The sequence below is a fragment of the Andrographis paniculata genome, unplaced genomic scaffold (genome assembly GCF_009805555.1).
Source record: "Andrographis paniculata isolate CXL003 unplaced genomic scaffold, ASM980555v1 Contig82END, whole genome shotgun sequence".
Classification (NCBI taxonomy): domain Eukaryota; kingdom Viridiplantae; phylum Streptophyta; class Magnoliopsida; order Lamiales; family Acanthaceae; genus Andrographis; species Andrographis paniculata.
In genome coordinates this window covers 2,841,434-2,864,050 of record NW_026137620.1, presented here as the reverse complement: position 1 = coordinate 2,864,050, position 22,617 = coordinate 2,841,434, and the positions used below count along the sequence as shown (strand labels likewise).

Here is a 22,617-nt window from a genome sequence, read left to right as displayed (position 1 = left end):
GACTGTGTAAAATTATACATGGCCGTGTAACAACATGGTCATGTATAATTATACACTGAAATATACATGGTCATGTAACAACATGACCGTGTATAATTGTACATGGCCGTGTAACGACATGACCATGTATAATAATACACTGAAATATACATGGCCATGTAACAACATGGCCGTGTATAATTGTACATGACCGTATAACAACATGACCATATATAATTATATATTGAAATATACATGGCCATGTAACAACATGACCGTGTATAATTATTGTTACGTATGAAATTTAGAATTAGGTTAAAAAGCCCAAGGTAAAAGAAAAAATGGGCCTGGCAATAGAGTTGATCGAACTGGCTGAAGGGCACCGTGGGGAACTCAGGGAAAATAGGTTTATTTCTAAGGAAAATGCAGGTCGGAAAGTCCTCAGGTCGGAAGGTCCTCAGGTCGGGGGGTCCTCAGGTTGGGAGGTCCGCAGGTCGGGAGATCCTCAAGACGGAAAGTCATCAGGACGGAAAGTCCTTAGGTCGGGAGGTCCTCAGGTCGGGAGGTCCGCAGGTCGGGAGGTCCTCAAGACGGAAAGTCATCAGGATGGAAAGTCCTTAGGTTGGGAAGTCCTCAGGTCGGGAGGTCTTTAGGTCGGGAAGTCCTCAGGTCAGGAGGTCCTCAGGTCGGAAAGTCCGCAGGTCGGAAAGTCCTCAGGTCGGGAGGTCTGCGACTGGATCAATAAGTCGGGTGGTCTCTAAGTCGGGAGGTCCGCGGCTAGACCAACAGGTCGAATGGTCTTTAAGTCGGGAGGTCTGCGACTGGACCAATAAGTCGGGTGGTCTTTAAGTCGGGAGGTCTGCGGCTAGACCAACAAGTCGGATGGTCTTTAAGTTGGGAGGTCTGCGGCTAGACCAACAAGTCGGATGGTCTTTAAGTCGGGAGGTCTGCGGCTGGACTAAATGAGTCGGGTGGTCTATAGTTTGGGAAATCTGCGGTCGGTTCAGGAAGTTAGACTCTGTTGAGTGTAAGTAAGAATGATACTGTGGTCGGTTGAGGACACGTGTCAGTAAGAGAAGGGTTGGCAGACGGTTGAAAAGGAGACGTTGTAACCAGTACAGTTTCTCAGGGAGTATTTAAGGATTTGGATTTTTCTGGAGAAGGCATCTTCAATCAACTTCAACAAAACAAAGTCAGATTTGGGATCACCATTTTAAATTTTCAGCATTTTAATTTCCAGTTTATTTCTTATGTACCGTACAATGATTAGAGATTCCTAATTTCAGGCACTAGTTAATCAAGTTTAAAGATATTTTCCATATCTTTGAATTTTATTTATTGTTTGTTGAAAAAATACATCAACAATTATACTACTTTTCAGGTCAACTGTGACACCATCTCTGTCGTGTCAACGTCAACAATTTCCGTTAATTTTTTAATAGTCGGACTAAAATTAATTGAAATTATTTATAATAAAATCAAAATTGATTGAAATTATTTATAGCGTGAGTAAAATTGCTGAATTTTTTTTTTTATACGTGGACAAAAAAGAAACACCAAAAAGCCCCTGAAAAGACACACCCAAAATTATTCCCTCCCTTCCTCTCCTCCTGAACCAAACACTGTTACCATTTTAATATTCTCAGGGGCTGTTGGCGTGTAAGAAATTTGAGGTTGTTCAGACATGGCAGAGGATCGGCGTCTCATACTGCGGAACTTCCTTTCACCGGACGTCTGCAAGGTTCCTCTCCACACATTCACGCCTTAATTGTCATCTATTGCGCCTTTTCTTCCACTATTGTACAGTTTGTCTGAGTTAATCATCAATTTAGGAATTAGAGTTCATACATAAAAGTTGTTGCACTGTCGGGTACAGACCCAACGTCTTCTCCACCACTCTCCCTCTTCTTATTGCCACAAACTCTGCCCATCTCATCGTGCCCCTCGTTCCCATCCGAGGTTGTCTTCCCTTTTTCTCGATATGCCTATCTTTTTGTACTTCTTCTTTCTTTCTACTCCTTTCTGAAGCTTAGTTTTGATTAACAAATTAATGGGTTGATCCGTAGAGCGGTTGAAAGAGAAGGTGGAGGAATATTTTGGATGCGAATACGAGTTGTTCGTGGAATTTACGGGACTCATTAGGTAATATTGATGTTTAAATGTGAATGAATTTTTTTGTTCGGGCTAATTATCTTCCAGTGAATGTGAGGGATTTGTTTATTCTGCTCTCTTTTCTGTGAGATTCAATCCAATTGTCTTTGAATAATCCAAACTAATATTCCGATAGTCGTGGTTCCATTTAGATGTTGCTTCAGAATTCAGAATGCTCTCATGAATTTTAATCTTTCACACTTGCAATTTAAGATCAGACATCAGTTGTGATGGTTTCTCTACAGCTTCTTGAATGTCATTAGGTGTCTGTCTTTTCTTGTGTCCTATGTGTCAGCTGGTGCAAGGGAGCTAGCATTGGATGGCACAGTGATGATAACAGGGATTATCTCAAACAAAGGGACTTTGCGGTTTGTATACTGCTTGTTTATATCTTATAATTTTGTTGTTGGTATCTTCTTTCTGTATTATGCTTTTCTGTTTGTTCTCATTATTGATGTCATACTCATTCTATGCACTTATTATTAGTTTACATTATGCCCGGTTCGTAGTTGTATAATTTCCTTATAGAAGGGGAACGTTATTTAAACTAATCGTGGTTGTACGTGGGTTTGGATTTTGGGTTGGAATTTGAATAGTAAAAAATTTAAATTGGAATATAATATAAATAAGTATTGATGTGATGTTTTGAATGTAAAATTGATTTTTTAGTATAATATAAAAAATAGATAATAAGTGTTGGATTTGATGTTTTTGGGGAAAAAAATTTGTATGAACAGTAGAAATTCTTCAAAATCCTTCAAACAAACACACCCTAAGAGGATGAAGGCATTCAGATGCCATACCTTGTTTTCAGTATTCCTTGGTCAGCCAAAGTAAGTTTCATATCTTATAGAAAAGCTAATTATGGATTTCAATCCGTTGGAATTCTGTTTTGACATTATATTCTTGCCCTAGGAAATTGTATGAGAGTTACTAATGGTAGAACTTAAGATTTAAGATGAGTATTCTTGTGTCGCTTCACCAGTACAAAATGGTATTTTTGAATGGAAGAATCGTGCATCCTAAAGGTTGCTCAAGCTCTTTATTTCGAATGCATGCTCCTAAAGCATTTTGGCTGGATGTGTCTCTAAAACATGTTTTTAGCCGTCTGCTGCTCCTGACGAGTCTGTTCATTTATCAGTCCTTTTTCTTGACAAACCTGCCTTTCCCATTGAACATTAAATCTTTGGTAGGACTTATTTTATCTTTTTCTATTCAGGTAGTTGTTGTCAAACTACACTCAAGTGCGTATTTTTTATACTGTAATATACAAGGCGATATTGTTGTTTTTCTCTTGATTTAATTTGTTAGTCTTTCGTAATGTTACCACAATCTCTGTTTCTTTCATCTGTCCACTTTACTAGCTATGGTAAGAATGCTATTCTCTTCGCATTTGAGTTCCCTTGTAACCACCTGTGAGTACCTCCCTTTGCCTACCACTTAAGTCCTTCCTTTGTTAGTCTGGCTAACCTGCATGATCTCCTGCTATTGGTAATCTGCACATCTTCTGAGTATGCCCCCCTCTTCTCTTCCTTCAAATAAATTCCATCTAGTTTGTCCTTGGAGTTTCGAGTTTGCACTAGGCATTGGCATCGTGGTTTGGAAATAGTGAAGTTCTTTGTTTTCCACTTTGACAATAGTCAGTTGTCTTTCTGCTCTGACTTCACAATCCATATCTAGTGATCCAGTTCCCATACTCCCTTTACCAGCTTCTTCTACCCGCCAAAAATGTAAGTGGCAATGTGCAAATCATATTGTTTCGTACCAATGTCTTTCTCACCTTGCAATTCATCTATTTCTATATTGGATTCCATCTCTTTTCCTAAAATTATTGGTGATAATCTAACTCATCCTGGGAATAAAAACTGTTGGGGTGTGTTTGTTTGGGGGTTTGGATTTTGAGTTGGGATTTGAATAGTAAAAATTTTGGAAAACTTGCCAAACGAACATACCCTTGAATTTCATATTAAATATTTGAAATGAAGAATTAAACTCCTTATCCATGATATTTAATGGGGCACTGATTTGGTGGTAACTCTCTCCTCACTGCTGCACCCTGTTCACCACACACCTTATGCATCGTCCTGACATTATTGAATGGATACGTGCCATTTTATGATATATGAAGTTTAGAGTGTCTGACCAACTTCCTGATTATGAGCACAGGAAACCATGGGTTTGTTTATTTAGAGGGCTTGGCACTATTTACCACTTTTCTTTTTTCCTTTAAAACTATCGAATCAAACACATATTCTGTTAAAACATTATATCAAAAATAATTTTCATTAAAAGAATCACGATCAAATAACTCTATATAAAAAAAACTACAAACCAATTGACAACCCCCTAACCAAACAAACCCCATATAAATATCTGTTTGTTTTTATGGTGCATATTTGATTGAATGAAGGACGTTAGATGCTCTTTAGTGTTTGTGTAACATGTAAACCTGGCTAATAGCTCTCTATATCTCTATGTGCTTGAAGGTGGTTTGCTATTTAAATAGTCATGGAGTGGATTTTAATGGAGGCTTGTTTCACTTCCAGGATGGGGAACCCTCCACTGTGGTACCCATGGCTGGTGTAAGTGTTTTCTCATTATGCTGATTAAGTTTTCTTTGTAACAAGAATACATCTTTTACAGATGGTGTGTATGGGTGTTAATTATAACCTATTATAAATTTCATTCAGTATGTACACTAGAGTACTATGCATTTTGTATGTGAAAACTTGAACCATTGTAATTTAAGGGCACTGTACCATTTTCTTTCTATGAGTCGATAAATCCTGAGAACTTTTCTTGATTTATTTTAACTGGAAAAAGTGCTGAAGATGCAAATAAACATCAAACGCCCATCTATTCACTTGTGAATAATAAAGGCATTCTTGAATGTCCTTTTGAACGATGAAATCTTCTATATTTTGATGTCATATGATGCTAATTACTACATATATTTTAACTATACCTGTACTATTACATAGACTATAGCTATACCTGTCCAATATTGACCAAAACTTATCAATTCTTTTATGATCTATCATCCACTTTAACTTAAGCCTCCAAAGGCCAAAATTGTGATTATGTACCCAATAGATTCCAAAGCCCATTAAATTTCTTACTACATTTATAATACATTTTACAGAAATAGTGAATGCCCCTTTATTGCCTTGCAAATCCCAAGCGGAGATGAATAAACCAATGCAGAGCTAATTTTTCCCAAGGAATTCAAATTAGATTAGGTTGATCCAGCCTGACCTAGTAGGAATCAGGCCATTTAAATTTAAGCTAATCCACAAGAGTTAAGGCCAAGTTGAGCCCAAGATGTGTAGCCTATATGAGTAGATGGGCAAACAAGCCAAATAATTTTGGCCCAATCCTATTTAAAGATGGATTAGGCTATGTTAGACGATGTAAATGACCGCCTCAGTTAAAAGTTTAAGCTATTATGGATACTTATCTTTTATTTATTTATGTACAAATGTAAGGCAACCAACCGCCCTTCACGTGTAAAGGGAATATACGCCACTATACGAAACTGGCATGTGGACGACGACGAATGGGGATAGTGAGACTCGAACACGAGACCTATAACTCTGAAACTATGTTAGATGATGTAAATGATCGTCTTACCTAAAAGTTTAAACTATTAGGGATACGCATCATTTATTTATTTATCTACAAACGGGAGTCAACCAATAGGCTATACCAACCATATATGCAAGTCCAAGGGTTTTGAGCTCAGCCCACTACCAAGAGTTAAACACTCAACGTGAGGATCAATTCTTGAGTAATTTTAGAAGTTTGTAGCGAGTGGAAGAAGTTTTGAAGACTAATTTCAACACTTTCCAGAAATATCTTTGTAGAAAATATAGTAAATTAGGTGTATATTAGTGTAGAAAATCTGTGTATAACTATTTAGTAGAAGAGATTTGTTTTGCCTTTTTTTTTAGTTAGGAAGTAGCCTTTTTATAGGATTTAGTTTCCTCGTTTCAATTCTTGTATATATATTCTCTTGTGTTGATGAATAAAGATCAAGGAATTAATTCCAGAATTCAACATGGTATCAGAGCAACGCTCATTGTTGATCCTCCTTCCCTGATCATCTTTGTTTTTGGTTCTAACTTGGTCTCATTCTCTGATCCTTTGAAACCATGACTGAACCAAGTTCTTCATCAACACCAGCCCCCTCCCAGCCATCGACTACATCTTCTCTTTCGGGCCAATCATTTGTTGTTCCTCTAGGTCAATTTGAAAACAGTATTCCTGTGACCAATCACAGACTCAATATGGCCAATACTATCTACAGTGGTCACAATTAGTTATGATGTTTATTAGTGGCAAAAGACAGGATGACTATCTCACCGGAGTTGCTGTTCAACCAGAGAAGACAGATCCCCAATACTGAACTTGGAGGTCAGAAAACAATATGGTCCTGTCCTGGTTGATAAATTCCATGACCACTAAAATTGGAGAAATTTCTCTATGCGACTGCTCAAGAGATATAGGATGCTGTCTGTGAGACGTACTCCAGCAGTGAAAACACTTAGGAACTGTTTCATGTTGAGAGCATACTACAGGATTTAAAACAAGGAGAAGGATCCGTCACCACATACTTCTCCAATCTCACTTTACTATGGCAACAAATTGATTATTTGAGTCTCATGAATGGAAGTGTGCTGAAGATAGTGTCAAGTTTCGAAATATTATTGAGACAAGAAGTATTCAAATTCCTTGTGGGATTGGATAAATCTCTTGATGAAGTTAGAGGTAGAATTTTGGCCACCATACCACTTCCAAGCCCGCAAGAAGCATTTTCAGAAGTTCATCGGAGACCTTACTTTGATGCTGCTACAACGACAAAGGCGACGAGCTATGATCCAAATTTGTCACATATAAATTTAATTCGAGGGCCACTAATGAGAATGTCTACAAGTTGATCATTTGAAGCAACATGGTGAGTGGTGATGCATTCATATAACAACACCGTATTAGACACAATATACAAGGCAGCTTGATTTTTACAAAAGAGTTTCATTTTTGAAACGTCCATTATCTTGACTTAATGAGGAAGCTCTTTTTTCCAAATATGTGCACGTCGCTAAGGCCATGGTTCGATATTTTGCCTCTGAACTTCATCGAACAACAACATTCTGTTTTTTACTCTTCCATGAGATAAAATTATCTTCCAAAAATATGCAATACTCTGAAGTAGAGCGTCTATCAATTGGTGATTTTGCCCAATAGGCATCTGAGTAGCCGTTACTCTAGTACCAAGAGACCTTTTGATGTACTTCAAGATTCAAATGGCAGCATCCCACTGACTATTGCATAAGTCACCTTTTCGGACCGTAGTTGTATATGCAATTGTAGTTGCATCAGGCGTGTCAATTATGTTGGCTTGAAAATCATTGATTTCGGTCTAAAATTCTCAATAGAGAGTGCAATTTGTTGGCTCTTCGGTGACTCAATGCAAACATATGGCGGTATGCGAAAACTCTAGAAAAGTAATTAAAATTGATTTGGAAAAATACAAACAAGCTGGAATTCCCCAGCAAGTGTTGATTTCGCTTATCCAAAAATACCCTAACAAATTAAATGAACAGCAATAAAATGTAGGAAAAAAATATATATATATATTTTTCGAAAGTGTCAAATGAAGTTTGATATTTGTCCTCTCATCCAACATATTGTTTGGATTAGTTTTCAAAACTTCTCCCACTAACTTCAAACTCCTAAAATCACTCCACAATTGATCCCATGGTTGACTGCTTATTCCTTCAACTTTTGTTAGTTGGCTGAACTCATAATCCCTTGGGTTTCCATATTCCTAGGCTGTATATGCCTAATCCATTTTTAAGTGGGATTGAGTCAGAACGATATGATTTGTTTGCCTAACTAACTCACATAACCTAGTACATTTTGGGCCAAGCTTTGATTTTTGTGGACCAGCCTGAATTAAAATGGGCTTGATTACCTTGAGCCAGCCTAGATCAATCCAGCATGATCCGAATTCCTTAGTAGACTTAGCTTGGGATTGGCTCAATCTCTTCTCAGCTTTTATTTTGCATGGAAACGCCTTCTCAGGAAATAGAGTTAGAATATATTTTACCTGATATCTTCTTACAAACTTGAAATATCATGTTGTTTTTCCACTTCTAATTATTACATGCTTCATATATACAGGATGCCATAATGTACACAGCAGATAACAAAAATATTCATTCTGTTAGTGAGGTATGGTCACTCCTCTTAAACTTTTTTCTTTAATGAAATTTGCCATGCTGCCATCCGGAATTATAACATAAATAAATGGCTTTTGAAAAGTTGAAGAACATATATATTCTGTGTGCATATTGTGAATAATGCACATAGTAAGAATGATAGTAGCCTGATCTCCTTTGTCATTTTTAACATTCATGTGAGCATTGAATAACACAAGATCTCGACGGTATGGAACAATCCAACGATTATATGTTTCAACACATTTCATTCAGTTTGTTTGACAGGCCACATTTATATCTGCTTATATAAGACAAATCCATCTTCACAAAAAGTAGAATGTGAAGAAAATCTCTTGAGATAGGTTTACTTTACTTTCCATCCACCATATGTGTATCATTACAATTATACGCCCCATGTGGTTCATGGACTGTTTTTGTTGTAATAGTCTCATAAGAAAATATATAAGATGTATATGAAAATTAAGACAAGTAAGTTAATGTACATAGGGTGTGTTTACTACTGGTGATTAGATTAGGTCGAGTAATATGATTTTAATCATGCATTAGTACTATGATTGTTTCCGCTATACCTCAAATCATGATAAGTTGTGCAATAATAAGATCACCTTAAGTAACAATTTCTTTAGTTGAGTATTTGAAATTCATGTTGGTTATCTTAATCTTTATGTTCAGATTTTTTGTTTTGCTAGGAATGCGTGGAAGAATGACAATGGTTTGTATTTATATGTACATATTTTGTACTTTTGAAATAGCTGATGCTGCAAACTACCTTTTACATCGAAAATTGCTGCTTTAATCGTTAGAAAAATTAGCAATATTGTACAAAGTTGTGATGCTATTGTTTGCAAAGCTAATGGGCACCTACGACGTATTAGGGAGGCATTTTTATTTATTTTTTCACATGGAGTAGACTAGCACGGAATTGCCATTCTTTGCGATGTTTTGTCATTTTGTTTCCAATGCAGAACATTGGAAAAGGCACCGTTAGGTGTAGGCTTCTTTATTAGGGGTAGTTGACTCTAATGGGCTTATTGGAGTTTAGTCCCAATCCTAATTAGCCCCAACCTTACATAAATACTATCTTCTGTGCTTATAAAAGCATGTGTATTCTCATATTGCACTAATAAGGGAGATTCTTGGTTCGTCTGATAAGGGTTATTGACCTATGTCCACATAGGCAACTAAGATCTCTCTTATTACTACAATAGGAGGAGACACACTTTTACAAGTATAGGAGATACCAACTATGTTAGGATTAATCAGAATTGGGCCCAAACTCCAATAAGCCCATTAGGGTTAACTACCATCCCTGAAGAAGCCTACACCTAACAAGGCACAACCTTCGAAAAGTTGCAAATGAATAGAAATGCTAGAATTATATAAAGACACGCTAAGTTGGTTGCATGAAGCTTTAGTTCGAGATTTTGAAAATGTTAGTGTTACTAGAGGTACAAATGACAATGTAATTGGAATGAGTATAATTCTTGCCATAATCTTTTAGTGGATATCCAATGAATATGTTATATGGCATGTCACAAAGCTTTAGCAACATGTAGAGCACAATTTTCTAATTTCCATAAAAAAGATTCTCCATATATATTAGCAAGGTATTCGAAATAATAGAGAAATCTGTCATGTCTTAAACGATCAAATGATCTTTGGAAATACACTGATAAGTATACTACACTTTAATTATGCTTTTAACAATCATTCGACCATACGTCAAAATTAATGCCTTCTACTTTTTGTTTATTTGAGTTTCAAAACCAATGATTAACCTATTTACATATTATTTTGTCTCTTGAAGATAAATATAGACAAATCGTCTGATAGAATCAAGAATAATCAAACGAGAAAACCTCGTTTGTCCAAAACAACCGACGGCTTAAAATCCCAAAACTTGATTGAAATTCCAATGAATGTAAAAAAAACAACCATAGTCTTATTTATACCCTAGGTAAAATACAAACCCAATGAAATAAGAAAACTCAAATGTAATAAAGGTTCAACTATTAATAATCAATAAAATACTAAAATTCTAAGCTTGCGAAGGCAAGCTCAATCCCGTCCCTGCCTTCTGTAGACGAGTAAGGGCCTTAGCCCTTTTTCATTCTCGGGTGCTTGCTCTGGCTCTCTATTATCGTCCCTAATGAAATTAATAAGTATATGTTTGTAGAAATACGTACTACATTGCGAGACTATTTCAAAACATATGGTCCACGGACCAGGTGGGATGTATAGTCTTAATGGTTCCTATATGGTGGATGGTCTAAGATGAAAAGTGTAGCAAACACCATCCTAAGAAATACTTTTGTCCATACTACTGTTGAAGCTGAATTTGTCTAACATAAAGCTTGATGTGACCAATCAAACATATTTTTCGTAAATGGTATATTAATAGATAATTTGGATTATTTCATTCAATTGACATCCATTTGTGTGGTCCAATGCTCATAAATATATATAGAGAAAAAAAAATCTGATGATGTATATGTGAAAGTGGACATGTTGTGCAACTATCATTCTTTATAGAAACAATCAAGATTCAAATAAAAATAAATAGATATGCAAACGAGATTATGAAATCAAAATTTATCTAGCCGGTGTCTATGTATTGAGAATTGAAGCTTGATAGAGATGATATTACTGAACTCCAAAATTATTCTCCAAATGTGTCTATGATTCATGAAAAGGTAATTTGGTCAATGTTCTAAACCTTATTGGTGTTCATTGAATGTTAATCAAATGGTTTGAAGCTATTAGAAATAGTGTCATTATACGAAGAGTGATCAATGTCCATTCCGCTATTGAGTGGGTCTGGAAACAATATACAGAGTATTGAGTTGTTACAATATATGCACGTCCAATATCTTATGGAGAAATATTACTTGCAACTTTTGTACAGGATTTCGTGTGCTCAAATTATTGAGGATGATTGGACATCTATTGGAATAATTTATTCCCCTTTTTAAGCGAACATGTGCAACATGTTGTTTGTTGAATGATTAAAACGAATGGCATGAAGGCCTTGTTGATGCTAGAAAGTGGATTTTTCGTTGAAATTGTGGAATATGTTTGCAACAAGGCTAATGTTTTTTGAATTAACAAACCCATTATGAATTGCATATTGTTATGTGGGTTGCTTATTATCATAAAGTTAATTTTGTCTAAGAAAGAGGTTAGCGAAGCCTTTCAATTTTAATTGAAAGTTATTATTGCTATTGAACTTGAACAATACAAGTTTGAATTTGGTCATCTTATTTTGTTGGTGTACGGTTGGAGATGCAGACTGAAACTTAGAGTTATTATTGAGTGTGGTATTAATTATTTATTAACTAAATTCTATGTAAAATAAATAGATTAATAATGTAAACAGACTGGTCAGGCTGAATGCAGGATTTCAACGCGACCTAAAAGTAACAACTCACTAAACTGTTTAACTGCTGTTGAAAAATATATGATTTAAAACTTGTTGGGTTGGTTTCAGGTGGATCAAGTCAGTTTTGGCCAGTTGGACAAGTTGTGTGGAATTATGTACACCCCTGCTAAAGAGGGTTTCTGTCTTTCTGTTTATTTATTTTTAACTGTTTCCCTCTGTTCCTATAGTCATAAATCCTTCCTTTAGAAGTCATTTAATTGTTTTCTCTGTTGTCCTTTTCTTAATCTAGTGGAGGAAAGCAATATTTGAGTCACAGCTTCTTTAGCTTCAACATTTATGATGTTATCTTTTAGTGCAGATCAGTGAAGGAGAGCGAATTACACTCAGTTTGTGGTTCAGTCGTGATTCAGCTCATGATGAGGATGCCAAAATTTTGTCATCACTCTGCGACCATTCACTAAACAGTTCTATAAGCATGTCTCCTTCATACTTCCCCATGCTTGCACCGCATAATATGTATTGGTTTCCTCCTGAAGAAGCTTCAAAATTCCAGTCTGGAATTGATATATGCTCTGCAAGATTACATGTTCTTGGATTCGACATTTATTCCTCCAATGAAGAACCCTGTTCGACTATGGATGCCTCCAATGACCTGAAATTGTTGAACGAACCATTACATCTGGCACGTGGTGATAAGCTGCTTTCTTTAGAATTTGTCAACATTCTGCATGCTCTTCAGGTATGTTTCATGGTAAAGAGTCCTGAAGTTCTAGGATTTGCACACTGAAACATAATATTTACATAATAGCCATAATAGGTTTCTCTCTATATATGTTAGTTGTGAAGGCAAAATGCTGTATGTTGCAGATTACTTTAATTATTATCCGGTTATTTATGGTTTATTCTCGTACTTTGCTTTATCCATGGAGTTACAAAGTTATATGTTTCCCGATCACCATATAATGCAAAGACTGGTCTTTCTAAGATTAGAACATATCCATTAGCCGGGTTCCTTTTAATAAAGTTATTAAACAACTTTCTTTGATCAGATTTCACTTTCTGTAGTGTCTGTCTTGACTGCAGCACATACTTTCTCTCATACAAGGGTCAATTAATCTCTACACCTGTGTATATTTATATTACCAAGTCTTCAGTATGCTGCACAATAAATTGCCTCCAACATCTTGAATGTTGTGTGTTAGTAGCCATCAGATGATATTAACTTTTACTTTCCGGTATTTTATTTTTTGTATATTACAGGTGGTGCAATTTTATTACTGGAAGGCACCTGAGCTCAAGAAGTTGTATGCAGATGCAGCTTCCCCAGAGCCCAACGAGTCATCTGTTAAGGTCACACAGCTATCTGAAGTACAACGGGGAAAAATCAATTCGCTGAAAGGCATGATTTTAAAGGATTGCAATTTAGCAGAGAATCTTCTTGCGAAAGCCAGCAAAGGCTTGCAGATATCATTCGACTGTCGCAGTTTTTCTGCTGCAGTTGCCAAGTGGGAAGCTTATACCTATACGTTGCTGAAAGAAATTGTTACAAACTTGCCACAGTGGAGAAGGCATGGATCCATTTTCTCAATGGTCAGCACCGACTAGAAATCTGTTTCTTGTTTACAGTCTGTGGCTGTGATCGGTTTCCTCACAAGGAAGTCAAAAGTTTTCAACTGAAGGAGATGGGAAGCTGCAAAGGTGCTCGTTCGAATATTCCCTTTTTCTACTTCGAAGTTTAAGGTATATGTTTGTCCTAGATAGTTGGATATGATTCTGATGAAGTTCAAAATCAGACGGATGGGCTTAACACAAACACGAACACCGGCGGATAATATAAGTAAATGGGTTGGGTTAAAGAACAGTAACTGAGTTTGTTCCTTTAGTGTTTTAGGTTTTTGGGAATTTTGTTTATTAATTACTCGAAATTGTGATGTTTGGTGAAGTAGTTTTTGTTAGTGTTTTAGGTAAAATATTATGTGAGGTGATGTTTTATGTGTAAAAAGTTATTATATTCTATTGAAAAATTAATGAACATTAAAAGAACAAATTCTATATAATTCAAGGATATCCTAATGACATCCTCTATCTCAAACCATCGAAGAAATAAATATTGTTTTGGGTAAAGTACATAATAATACACATATGTTACATAAAATACATGCAACACATCTTGTCCCATAAATAATAATAATAATAATAATAATGAAAAAAAAAGAAATAAAATGGATGACGACTTTTTTTTTTTCCCAGTATTTTGTCTAATGTTATATTGTTATGTCACAGTTTGCTTTTGATAATGACACCTATAGAATTCCTTGGTTATCCCTAGGTTGCACCACCATCTGGTCATTAACTTCTCGAACCACTGCCACCCCTTTTAGGACTGACCAATTCTTCACCTACACAAGTATATATATATATATATATATAGCTGTCCCGTAAAGGATGGTCTGGTGGTATAGGGGTTTGATTTGTGACCGTGAGATCAGATCAAGATCTGTGCTCTTATATATTCATGGTATTTGTTTTATTTAAGATATTTATAGGATTTTTGATTTATTTATATGATTTATATATGTATGAGCTATTATGATCTTGAATAGATAATTTCAATTTCATATTTTAACATGGTGTTAGAGCCGTTATAATCTCATATTTGTTAATATGATTGTTGATGTATTTATCATCACCACGCCGTTGCCGCCACTTTGATATCCACTAAAAGAGTTTTGAATCCGACTCCAATTCTATTGAGAGTCATATTTTCAACTTTGTTGAGAGTGGACGAGTCCTATTTTTAATCCTGTTGTGAAGGAGTGTGTTTTATATATGACCATGACTCCGTGAGCAAGCTGAGTCATGTTTCTAATGTAACTTAGTTGATAGCGTTGCTTCAGGTCTCTTTTTGGCAACTTTAAGTTGTTTGGTTTTATTTTCGGATTGAAAAAAAGGGTGTTAACATATATTTAGAATATTTATTATATTTATGATATTTATCGTATTTAACATATTGATAGGATTCTTGATTTATTTATACATTATTATGAATATGTATGAGTTATTATTATTGAAATAGAAAATTTCTGTTTCATATTCAATTAATTGGTTAGTACTTCTCATCTTATTCATTGATGGTTTTTTCCTTTTTGCTCCATTACACGGACATTCAAACTTAGTGTCATTTTCTTTTTGCTTCTTCAATTTAAAGCAAGATCTCTTGATGTGTCCCCGGAGGGCCAGTATCGTGTTGAGCTTTATAATAAGTTCAGCACGATGTTGATTTTTAGTAACATCCGTTGTATTGATATAAAATTTAATCTTCGTGATTCATAATGATTCAGAGGCAATTATAATTTTTTTTTTTATTTAAAAAGTTAGTTTGATGACATTTTAATTAAAATTAAGGCTAAAATTGTACAAAATTCACTTGTGGTTTCACGAAATTGCGCCAAATTCCCCATACTTTAAAAATTTCGTCAAACTCCCTCGTGATTTCATAAATTCTGCGTCTAACCTCCTTGGCGGTCCTTATTTTATGGTATTTGACCTAAATGCGTTCAAACAACGAATAAATTTTAGAATCTCAATTTTTAAATCCCTAAAATTACAAATATACTCCCTCCGTCCCATTGAAAGGTTACTATTTTTCATTTTCGTCCGTCCCAAAACAAGGTTACCATTTTCTAATTTAGTAATTGTATTACCTACTTAACATAATAAATACCCTTTCAACTTACAATATATTACACAAATGTCATTACTTTTATATTACACCATACTAATAGGGGTATTTTTGTCTTTTTTTACTACAATCCAATATAATACTAATATTAAAAAATCTACGTGCAAAAAACAAACGCCACCCTTCCAACGGGACGGAGGGAGTATTTATTTTTCTTACATCTAGCCTAAAAAAACAGTAAAAATAAACTCTTAAAATCTCATAAAAATAACTATTTTAGAGTATATTTACTATTTTTGAGTCTAAATATAAGAAAAATGAATATATTTGTAAGTTTAGGGGTTTAGAAATTTGAGATTTTAAAATTTATTTGCAGTTTGGGCGCATTTAGGTCAAATACCGTTAAATAAGAACTACCGAGGGGGTTAGACGCAGAGTTTATAAAACCATGGGGGAGTTTGACACAGTTTTAGAAGTATAGAGGATTTGACGCAATTTCATGAAACCATATGTAGATTTTGTGCAAATTAGCCTAAAATTAATTAGATTGAATTAGTATGTTATATTTGGTAATAAGAATATATCCAAAAAATAAAAATAAGCAGATATATTAAATATTAAACGAAATTTATGTATTCAAAGTGATATGGTATTGCTAACAAGTAAATATGTTTATGATAGAGCGACAATACGATATATTAGTTTAAATTACATATCATAGACATGATGGACTGAATATATTATTTATAAAACAAACCTAATATATATTTTCACCACATCTTTTTGGACAATAGACCATATTATATTTTGGTGAAATTGCCTTGTGGTTTTGAAATTGAGCATAAAATTTTTCTATACTTTAAAAATTGCATGATGCCCCCTTACACTTTAGAAAACGTTGCATTAAACCCCACCACCATGAAACCTTCCTTGTGTGATGAGAAGATAATTTCGTATCTATATTTTTTGCATGGCGGAGGTTTTCATGCTAACATTTTTTAAAGTATAAGGGGGGCTATGTAATTTTTAAAATAAAGTGAAGATTTACGTTGAATTTCAAAACTACAAAGGGGTTTCATGCAATATTTTTTAAAGTATAAATGAACGCAATGCAATTTTTAAAGTAAAAGGGGAGATTTACGTTGAGTTTTGTAATCACAAGGGAGTTATGGACAACTTTGCCTTATATTTTTAACAATTAATATAATATACACAAGTTACATATATGATTCAACACGAAAAATAATAAGAATACATCAATCGCACCAAAAAAAAAAAAGAAAAATAAAAATTAGAGCATAGAAAGTAACCAATCGTTAAATCAAAACTAATCCTAAACCGACCCCAAATCAATTTTGTTTCTCCAACCAAGCCGTATCTCGATTCTTTGACCCGCACGCTGGAGCCAAATCGCAGGTGTTCGTCGCTTCCCTCGCCACTTCCCCCCATTTCGTTCTCAGTCCCCATCGAATCTTGAAATAGTTTAGGCATTGCATTAGCTCAAGTTCGAAGTTGACAAGGCTTAACTCAAGAAAGAGACCGAGGCATCGATGAAGCCAAAAGTCATGAAAACCATTTTTATACAAGTTTCCTATGTGCTGAAGAAAGCGGTCAATTTGAACAACCAAAAACCTTTTTTGCCAAGCTGTCGATTCTTCGTGTGCAGTTGTCCATCGCTGCCATCATTTCCACATTGTCTCGGGTTTGATTTCCAATATGATGAAGTTGTCTATTGTCATCTGATTCCCAATCCTTCTCCGTTGTTTGTAACTGTCAAAATCAAGGGAAATGCTAAGAAGACAATGAAGCCCAAGGACACGAGAACCATCTCCATACAATTTGTTTTTAAAGGTACTTCATCAGAGACACTTGTTTCAAGGAGTTATTGCTTGTGAGCCCAAAATAAAATTCATTCTTAAACTATTGAGTTAGAGATATCAACTTTAAGGGAGTATAATTGAGATTTTATAAGATTTTATTGGATTTTAAAAAATTTATGGATTTGTGTGAACTTTTTAAATTTACAGAGTCAACGTAGAGTTTAATATATTTCATTAATTGATTTAGATAGATTTTCATGAATTTAATAGGATTGTAAAATATATATATTTTTTATTGATTTATAGAATTGTATAAATTTATATAAAACACATTCGTAGATAAAACATAATTATTCAAATTATTAAATAAATAAAAAAAAGAATTTAAAAAATACATTAATAATACTATTATTATTATATTATTATTGTTGTTGTTTTCGTCATCATCATCTTCATTCTCATCATTGTTATTTTTATTATATTACGGTCTCATTTTTCACGTAGCATTAGAAATATTTATTTTTCATGTATTAGCTTCTTTAATAAATATATATTTTGTTAATTATTAATAATGTAGAAATATTTTAACATAATACTATTTTTGTATATTAATATATATTTTTTTATTTTATTATAATTCAATATATAAATTTATTTTAATTTATATTTGTTATTATTATTTATATATTTTTTTACAAAAAATAAATATATATAAAATTAAAATAAAAATTTACAGTTGTTACAAAAAAAAAAAAAAATTGACATTAAAAAAAGTAAAAGTTTAAAAAAAACATATAAACATAAATTAACAACTAGTCTATCTTCACCAGAATGACAAATAGTGTATTCAATAATTTAATATAGATGACAATGGTAATATATATTTATTATGATAAAATAGTAGTATTTTTTTAAATATTATATTTATAATATAAAAACACATTTTTTTGAAAAAGTTGATAAAAATTTACTAGTATGTTTTAGTTTTAAATTATTACTTTTTATTAAAATATCATAATAATATTAATATTATTATACTATTTATCACTTATACATCAATAATAATAATTTTTGATGTAGAAATTCAACAAATTAAAAGTAAAATTCGTATATTTCGAATTTAGAATAGAAAGAGTAAGAGATCACGTATTCCTAAAACAAAATACATAAAAGAGTTAGAAAATGTGCAAAAAAACTGAGAATTTAAAAGAGTGATCCCCAATAAGACTTTTCATGAGATGATTAAAGATTCCCTACCCAATCTTCATTAGATTGTTTAAATAAAATCCAGCTTGAATCGTCTGAAATCGTCTTTTAGTCGGTTACCAAAATTATGCACTGAACCGTCGTTGGTTACCCCATCCACATGATCGTCGGTTACCTTTTGTCAACTTTCTGTCGACAGTGGTCAATTGTAACCACAGACGACCAATCCAATCGATTCCTTCAAAGCCAACCAACTCAGCACTCAAATTCAAATGGACCCCTCATCCGAAAAAACGACTAATCAAACTTGATAGTCTGTTGGGTTCCACCGGTCAGCCCTATTGAAATTTACTCCTGAAAGCCACCTGGCCCACCATTGGGCTCACACCCTTTTCATTTTTTGGGCCTAAACCCTAATTTTTAAATTTTGTACTCAACAACTTGCCCTATCCCGCCGTAACATGTGATGTTTGGAAGTCTACGACTCGAAACAACAATGTAATCACTATGCCTTTTCAAGTCAAATCACTTTTACAAAAACCCTTCTTTCCGCACAAATCAACCCTTATGCGAAATTCCTTCAATATTTCGACTCCTTCGTCTTCCTTATTGCGTACTTCTCCTTTAATCTTTCATCTTTATCAACATGGCTAACCAATATGTTCCCGCTCTTCCTTTTGATGGTTCCGATCCAGAAACCCCGTTTGTCTCTTCCAAGGTCTTGACCCCCACCATCCGTCTATACTGCACCACCATTGAAGATGCTTCTTGAATGCCAAAAATTCTCGAACAAGGCACATCTTGGCCACCAAGAATCCTGCTTACAACCCAGCTCGCCTTCTGGATAATATTAAGACCCATCTGAATGATCCCAAAGATAGCTTCCGTTCCTGGCGCACTAGGCTTTCCTTAATTTCCATGAGCAATGGAAACATTAGGGGATCGACAAAGCCATTTTTCTATCCACCCAGGTACTTTACCTTCACAAGAAGGTATTGCTAGCTATTTCCGCGTTCTGGAATCAAAAGGTTGGAGCCTTCTTACTACCCTCTGGCCCCATTGGTCCAACCTTGATAGACGTGGCCATGATTACCCATCTCCCGATTATGAGTGAAGACCTAGTGGTCGGCTCCTTCGATGGTAAAGAACCTGCATCCAACCACACTGGCTGGTTGCTATCCAATATTCAAGACAGAGGATGGACCAACTTCATAACCGAGTATTAGGGCAACTCTGGCACCCCTATGACCGACCGAGAGCACACTGCCTTTATACTCTTTTTGCTTTGTAGGTATGTTATTATTTATCCTTCTAAATGCGTTCTTCCATCCATTGTACACTTAGCCATCCATATAGCCCGTGGTCATTTCTTCTCGATCGGAACTTTTTTTCTTGCCAATCTTTTTGAAGGTCTTTCCCTTGTTAGCGCCCGCCTTTTAGATGCCAAAAAATTAGACACCGCCGCCTCATGCCCCTTTTGGTTCCTTGAAATTTGGTTCCATCTGTACTTCCCAACTGCCTTTTACAGCCGACCGCCCATAAATCAGAGTCCCGATCGTTCGCTGGGCTTGACTCTTGCCTTGATGTCCCCAAAAAATCCAACCTAAAACCTTTCGACCCAATCATTCACCACATCCTCTCCGACGGTAGGAACAACTCTCGCTTTTACGTCTATGAGAGTTACGTACAATATGCAGTCGAACTTTTATAGCCTTACCCTGATACTGACTTCCCCTTGCCATATCGAGACCCGTTACCTCATCCGAACTACCCATTTTCCTGGGATGCTGTTTTAAAATCAAGATCTCTTTTCCCCAGTAAGAGAATGGACAAAAAAGGAAACAAGCCCTTCTATACATTGAACTACGAACCTCAATACCTGGCACGTCAGTTCGGCTGCTGTCAAAGTCTTGCCCGTCCTCACCGAATCACCCGAAGTCCAGATGGCCACGTTATCCCCGACTCATACAACTATATCTGACCCAACTCTTAACCTATATTACCACAAATTCCTACATTTCCTTCAAAACACATCCTCAAATCGTCAAACCCTTCAGAGAATGGTAGTTGACCACATGGGCATTGTTGGCCCCATCATAGGACCGACTACTGGCGATCCTCATTACGTCGCCAGCTTTGGCCTTGGGCTCGCCAACCCTAGCCACGACTTTTAAAAACAAACAGACGGCTCCCACTGATGCTGGCCCAAGCGTCCTGAAGAAAAGAAGGGAACCGCCTAGCCCACAGTCGCAGCGGCACTAGCAGTGGACCAACAGGCAGTTGAGGATTACTTGGTGTTGCTGTCGACTGACACTCATTGGATGCCATCCAATATACGAAACCTCATGCCACCTGGCTTTAGTAAGTCCAGTCCCTCTGGCTATTTTACCGTTTGGACTATACTATTTTCTGACTTAAAACTTCTTTTCGAAGGATCCCTTGCCACCTCCTCTATGAACCGACCAGCCTATCGATCCGCCAACCGACCAAACCACTCAAGTAAATGATCTTTACTTAAAATAACTCTTCCGAACAAAAACTTTTGTTGACGAACCTTGACGAATTTCCAGGTACCAATTTCTCCACCAACCAATATTACAACTCGTCAACTTCCAATAGAAGTCCTTAGGCCGACCAAGAAGAACCGCTGATGATCCATCAGGAAGAGGAACCGACCAGGAGGCAGATGCTTTGTCTACCTCCTGCGCCGTCGACCCAACAACATGTATAGTCGGTAAGTCTTGATTTCCTGAACACCTTAATTTTTTTGTCGAGCTCATTTAACTCAAGTAAAACCTCATCAGGTACATGGTGCAATAGACGCTGAGCCGATCATCATTTTCAATTCACCAGCCGATCTTCCCGATTAACCAGTCGAACGGAAAGAGTGAGTGGCTCCCGAACCAGTCCAACAATCAATAGAGGTGACCGACCCTTCTGCCGCCCGCTTGGTTGTGCTTGAAACATCTCTTCATCACAATCAGGGGAAGCTTCCGTCAACCAAGACTTGGAAGAAGTGGTAAGTCATTGTGTCATTAAGAAATTCCATGTCTCTCAGATTCGTCTTCTCACTAACTTTTCTTCACAAGGATCCGAACTGAATGCTGCCAGCCGTTCCGCCAAGCGAATAGTCAGCGGTCGGAGCATGGGCCCACTGGGGTCCACCCTTACGAGTTCCCCAACAAATTTCCCCAGTCTTGGCCCATTCCGAAATGACCGCCGTCCAGGCTCACGTAAAAATTTCCGTAGCTCCCAATTTTTTTTTTCCAAAACTTGAACTTCATTCACTATATCTCAATTTGACAAAACAACCTCGATCTGTCCTCCCTCCTCCGAGTGTCAGTTCCAACAGCCGCCCGACCAGTGGTGACCCACTGTGCCATGTTGTCCTTTATTGACCTGAAGTCTGAAGACTTTCAAGCTTTAGCTCAAGTCACAATCGACTTGCTGATTCAACATCCTGCTGAGTCAGCGGCCACTTTAGTTCTCCACCGACTAATGAAGTGAATTAGTGAACTTCAAGCTGATCTTATAGTGATCCAAACTCCAGCATCCGACCCACCTCAGCCTCCGTCCGTGGCCAACTCGAATGCAATTGAGGCAACCTTGTAAAAAACAAACGAGGACCTCAAACGAGGTTGAGCAACCTCTTTAAAGCTCTAAGCTTCCTGACCAAAGACATAAAAAATGAGGCATAGAGAACTGGAGCGTCTTCAGAAAGAGTTGAAAAAACTGCAGAGGGAGGAGACCGCCTGGGACGGTTGCATCGAGGAGGAAAGACATCTGATTTCCGACATAGACAAAGCCAATCGAATCTGCACCAAGAATTGCAAGCATCCATTCGTTTGTGGCTAGTTCATGAATATCAAATAGCCTATCAGCAGCGATGGGCGGCTCGGTCCAAACAGAAATGGACTGACTTCCGAACTACCCTTGATGTCTTGTTATCTCATTTTTAAATTTTTACTTTACCAAATAAAATTTGTTTTGGCCCAACAAACATACCTATTTTCACGGATCAAAACACAACTTACACACTTAATTATAAAAAAACCAAATCTAAACTTCAAAATTACCATAAAATAAATCAAACTTGACCAAAAGGCAATTTGCCAAACATTATTCAGTTTCTCCTAGCCTAATGACCTCCCCACGCGT

At 35.9% G+C, this 22,617-nt stretch overlaps 1 protein-coding gene across 3 annotated transcripts; it reads left to right on the top strand.

Moving 5' to 3' along the window:
* Positions 1–1,567: 1,567 nt before the first annotated feature.
* On the top strand, positions 1,568–13,802 carry LOC127241433 (uncharacterized). Of its 3 annotated transcripts, XM_051260483.1 has the most exons (8): positions 1,568–1,720; positions 1,812–1,938; positions 2,046–2,121; positions 2,426–2,498; positions 4,617–4,712; positions 8,314–8,364; positions 12,110–12,490; positions 13,012–13,802. In XM_051260483.1, exons 1-8 carry the CDS (start codon positions 1,664–1,666, stop codon positions 13,354–13,356), a joined length of 1,206 nt encoding a protein of 401 aa, XP_051116440.1. In that variant the 5' UTR covers positions 1,568–1,663; the 3' UTR covers positions 13,357–13,802. The 3 variants fall into 3 exon arrangements, with proteins under 3 accessions (XP_051116440.1, XP_051116441.1, XP_051116442.1); XM_051260484.1 differs by lacking the exon at positions 4,617–4,712; XM_051260485.1 differs by lacking the exons at positions 4,617–4,712; positions 8,314–8,364.
* The last annotated feature ends 8,815 nt before the right edge of the window (positions 13,803–22,617 follow it).

Excerpts from the sequence above, each read along its gene's own strand:
- LOC127241433 (XM_051260483.1), top strand. The coding sequence starts at position 1,664 with ATGGCAGAGGATCGGCGTCTCATACTGCGGAACTTCCTTTCACCGGAC. Across the intron at positions 1,721-1,811 it reads TTTCACCGGACGTCTGCAAG|GAATTAGAGTTCATACATAA; the intron begins GTTCCTCTCCAC and ends TCATCAATTTAG. Across the intron at positions 8,365-12,109 it reads ATATTCATTCTGTTAGTGAG|ATCAGTGAAGGAGAGCGAAT; the intron begins GTATGGTCACTC and ends CTTTTAGTGCAG.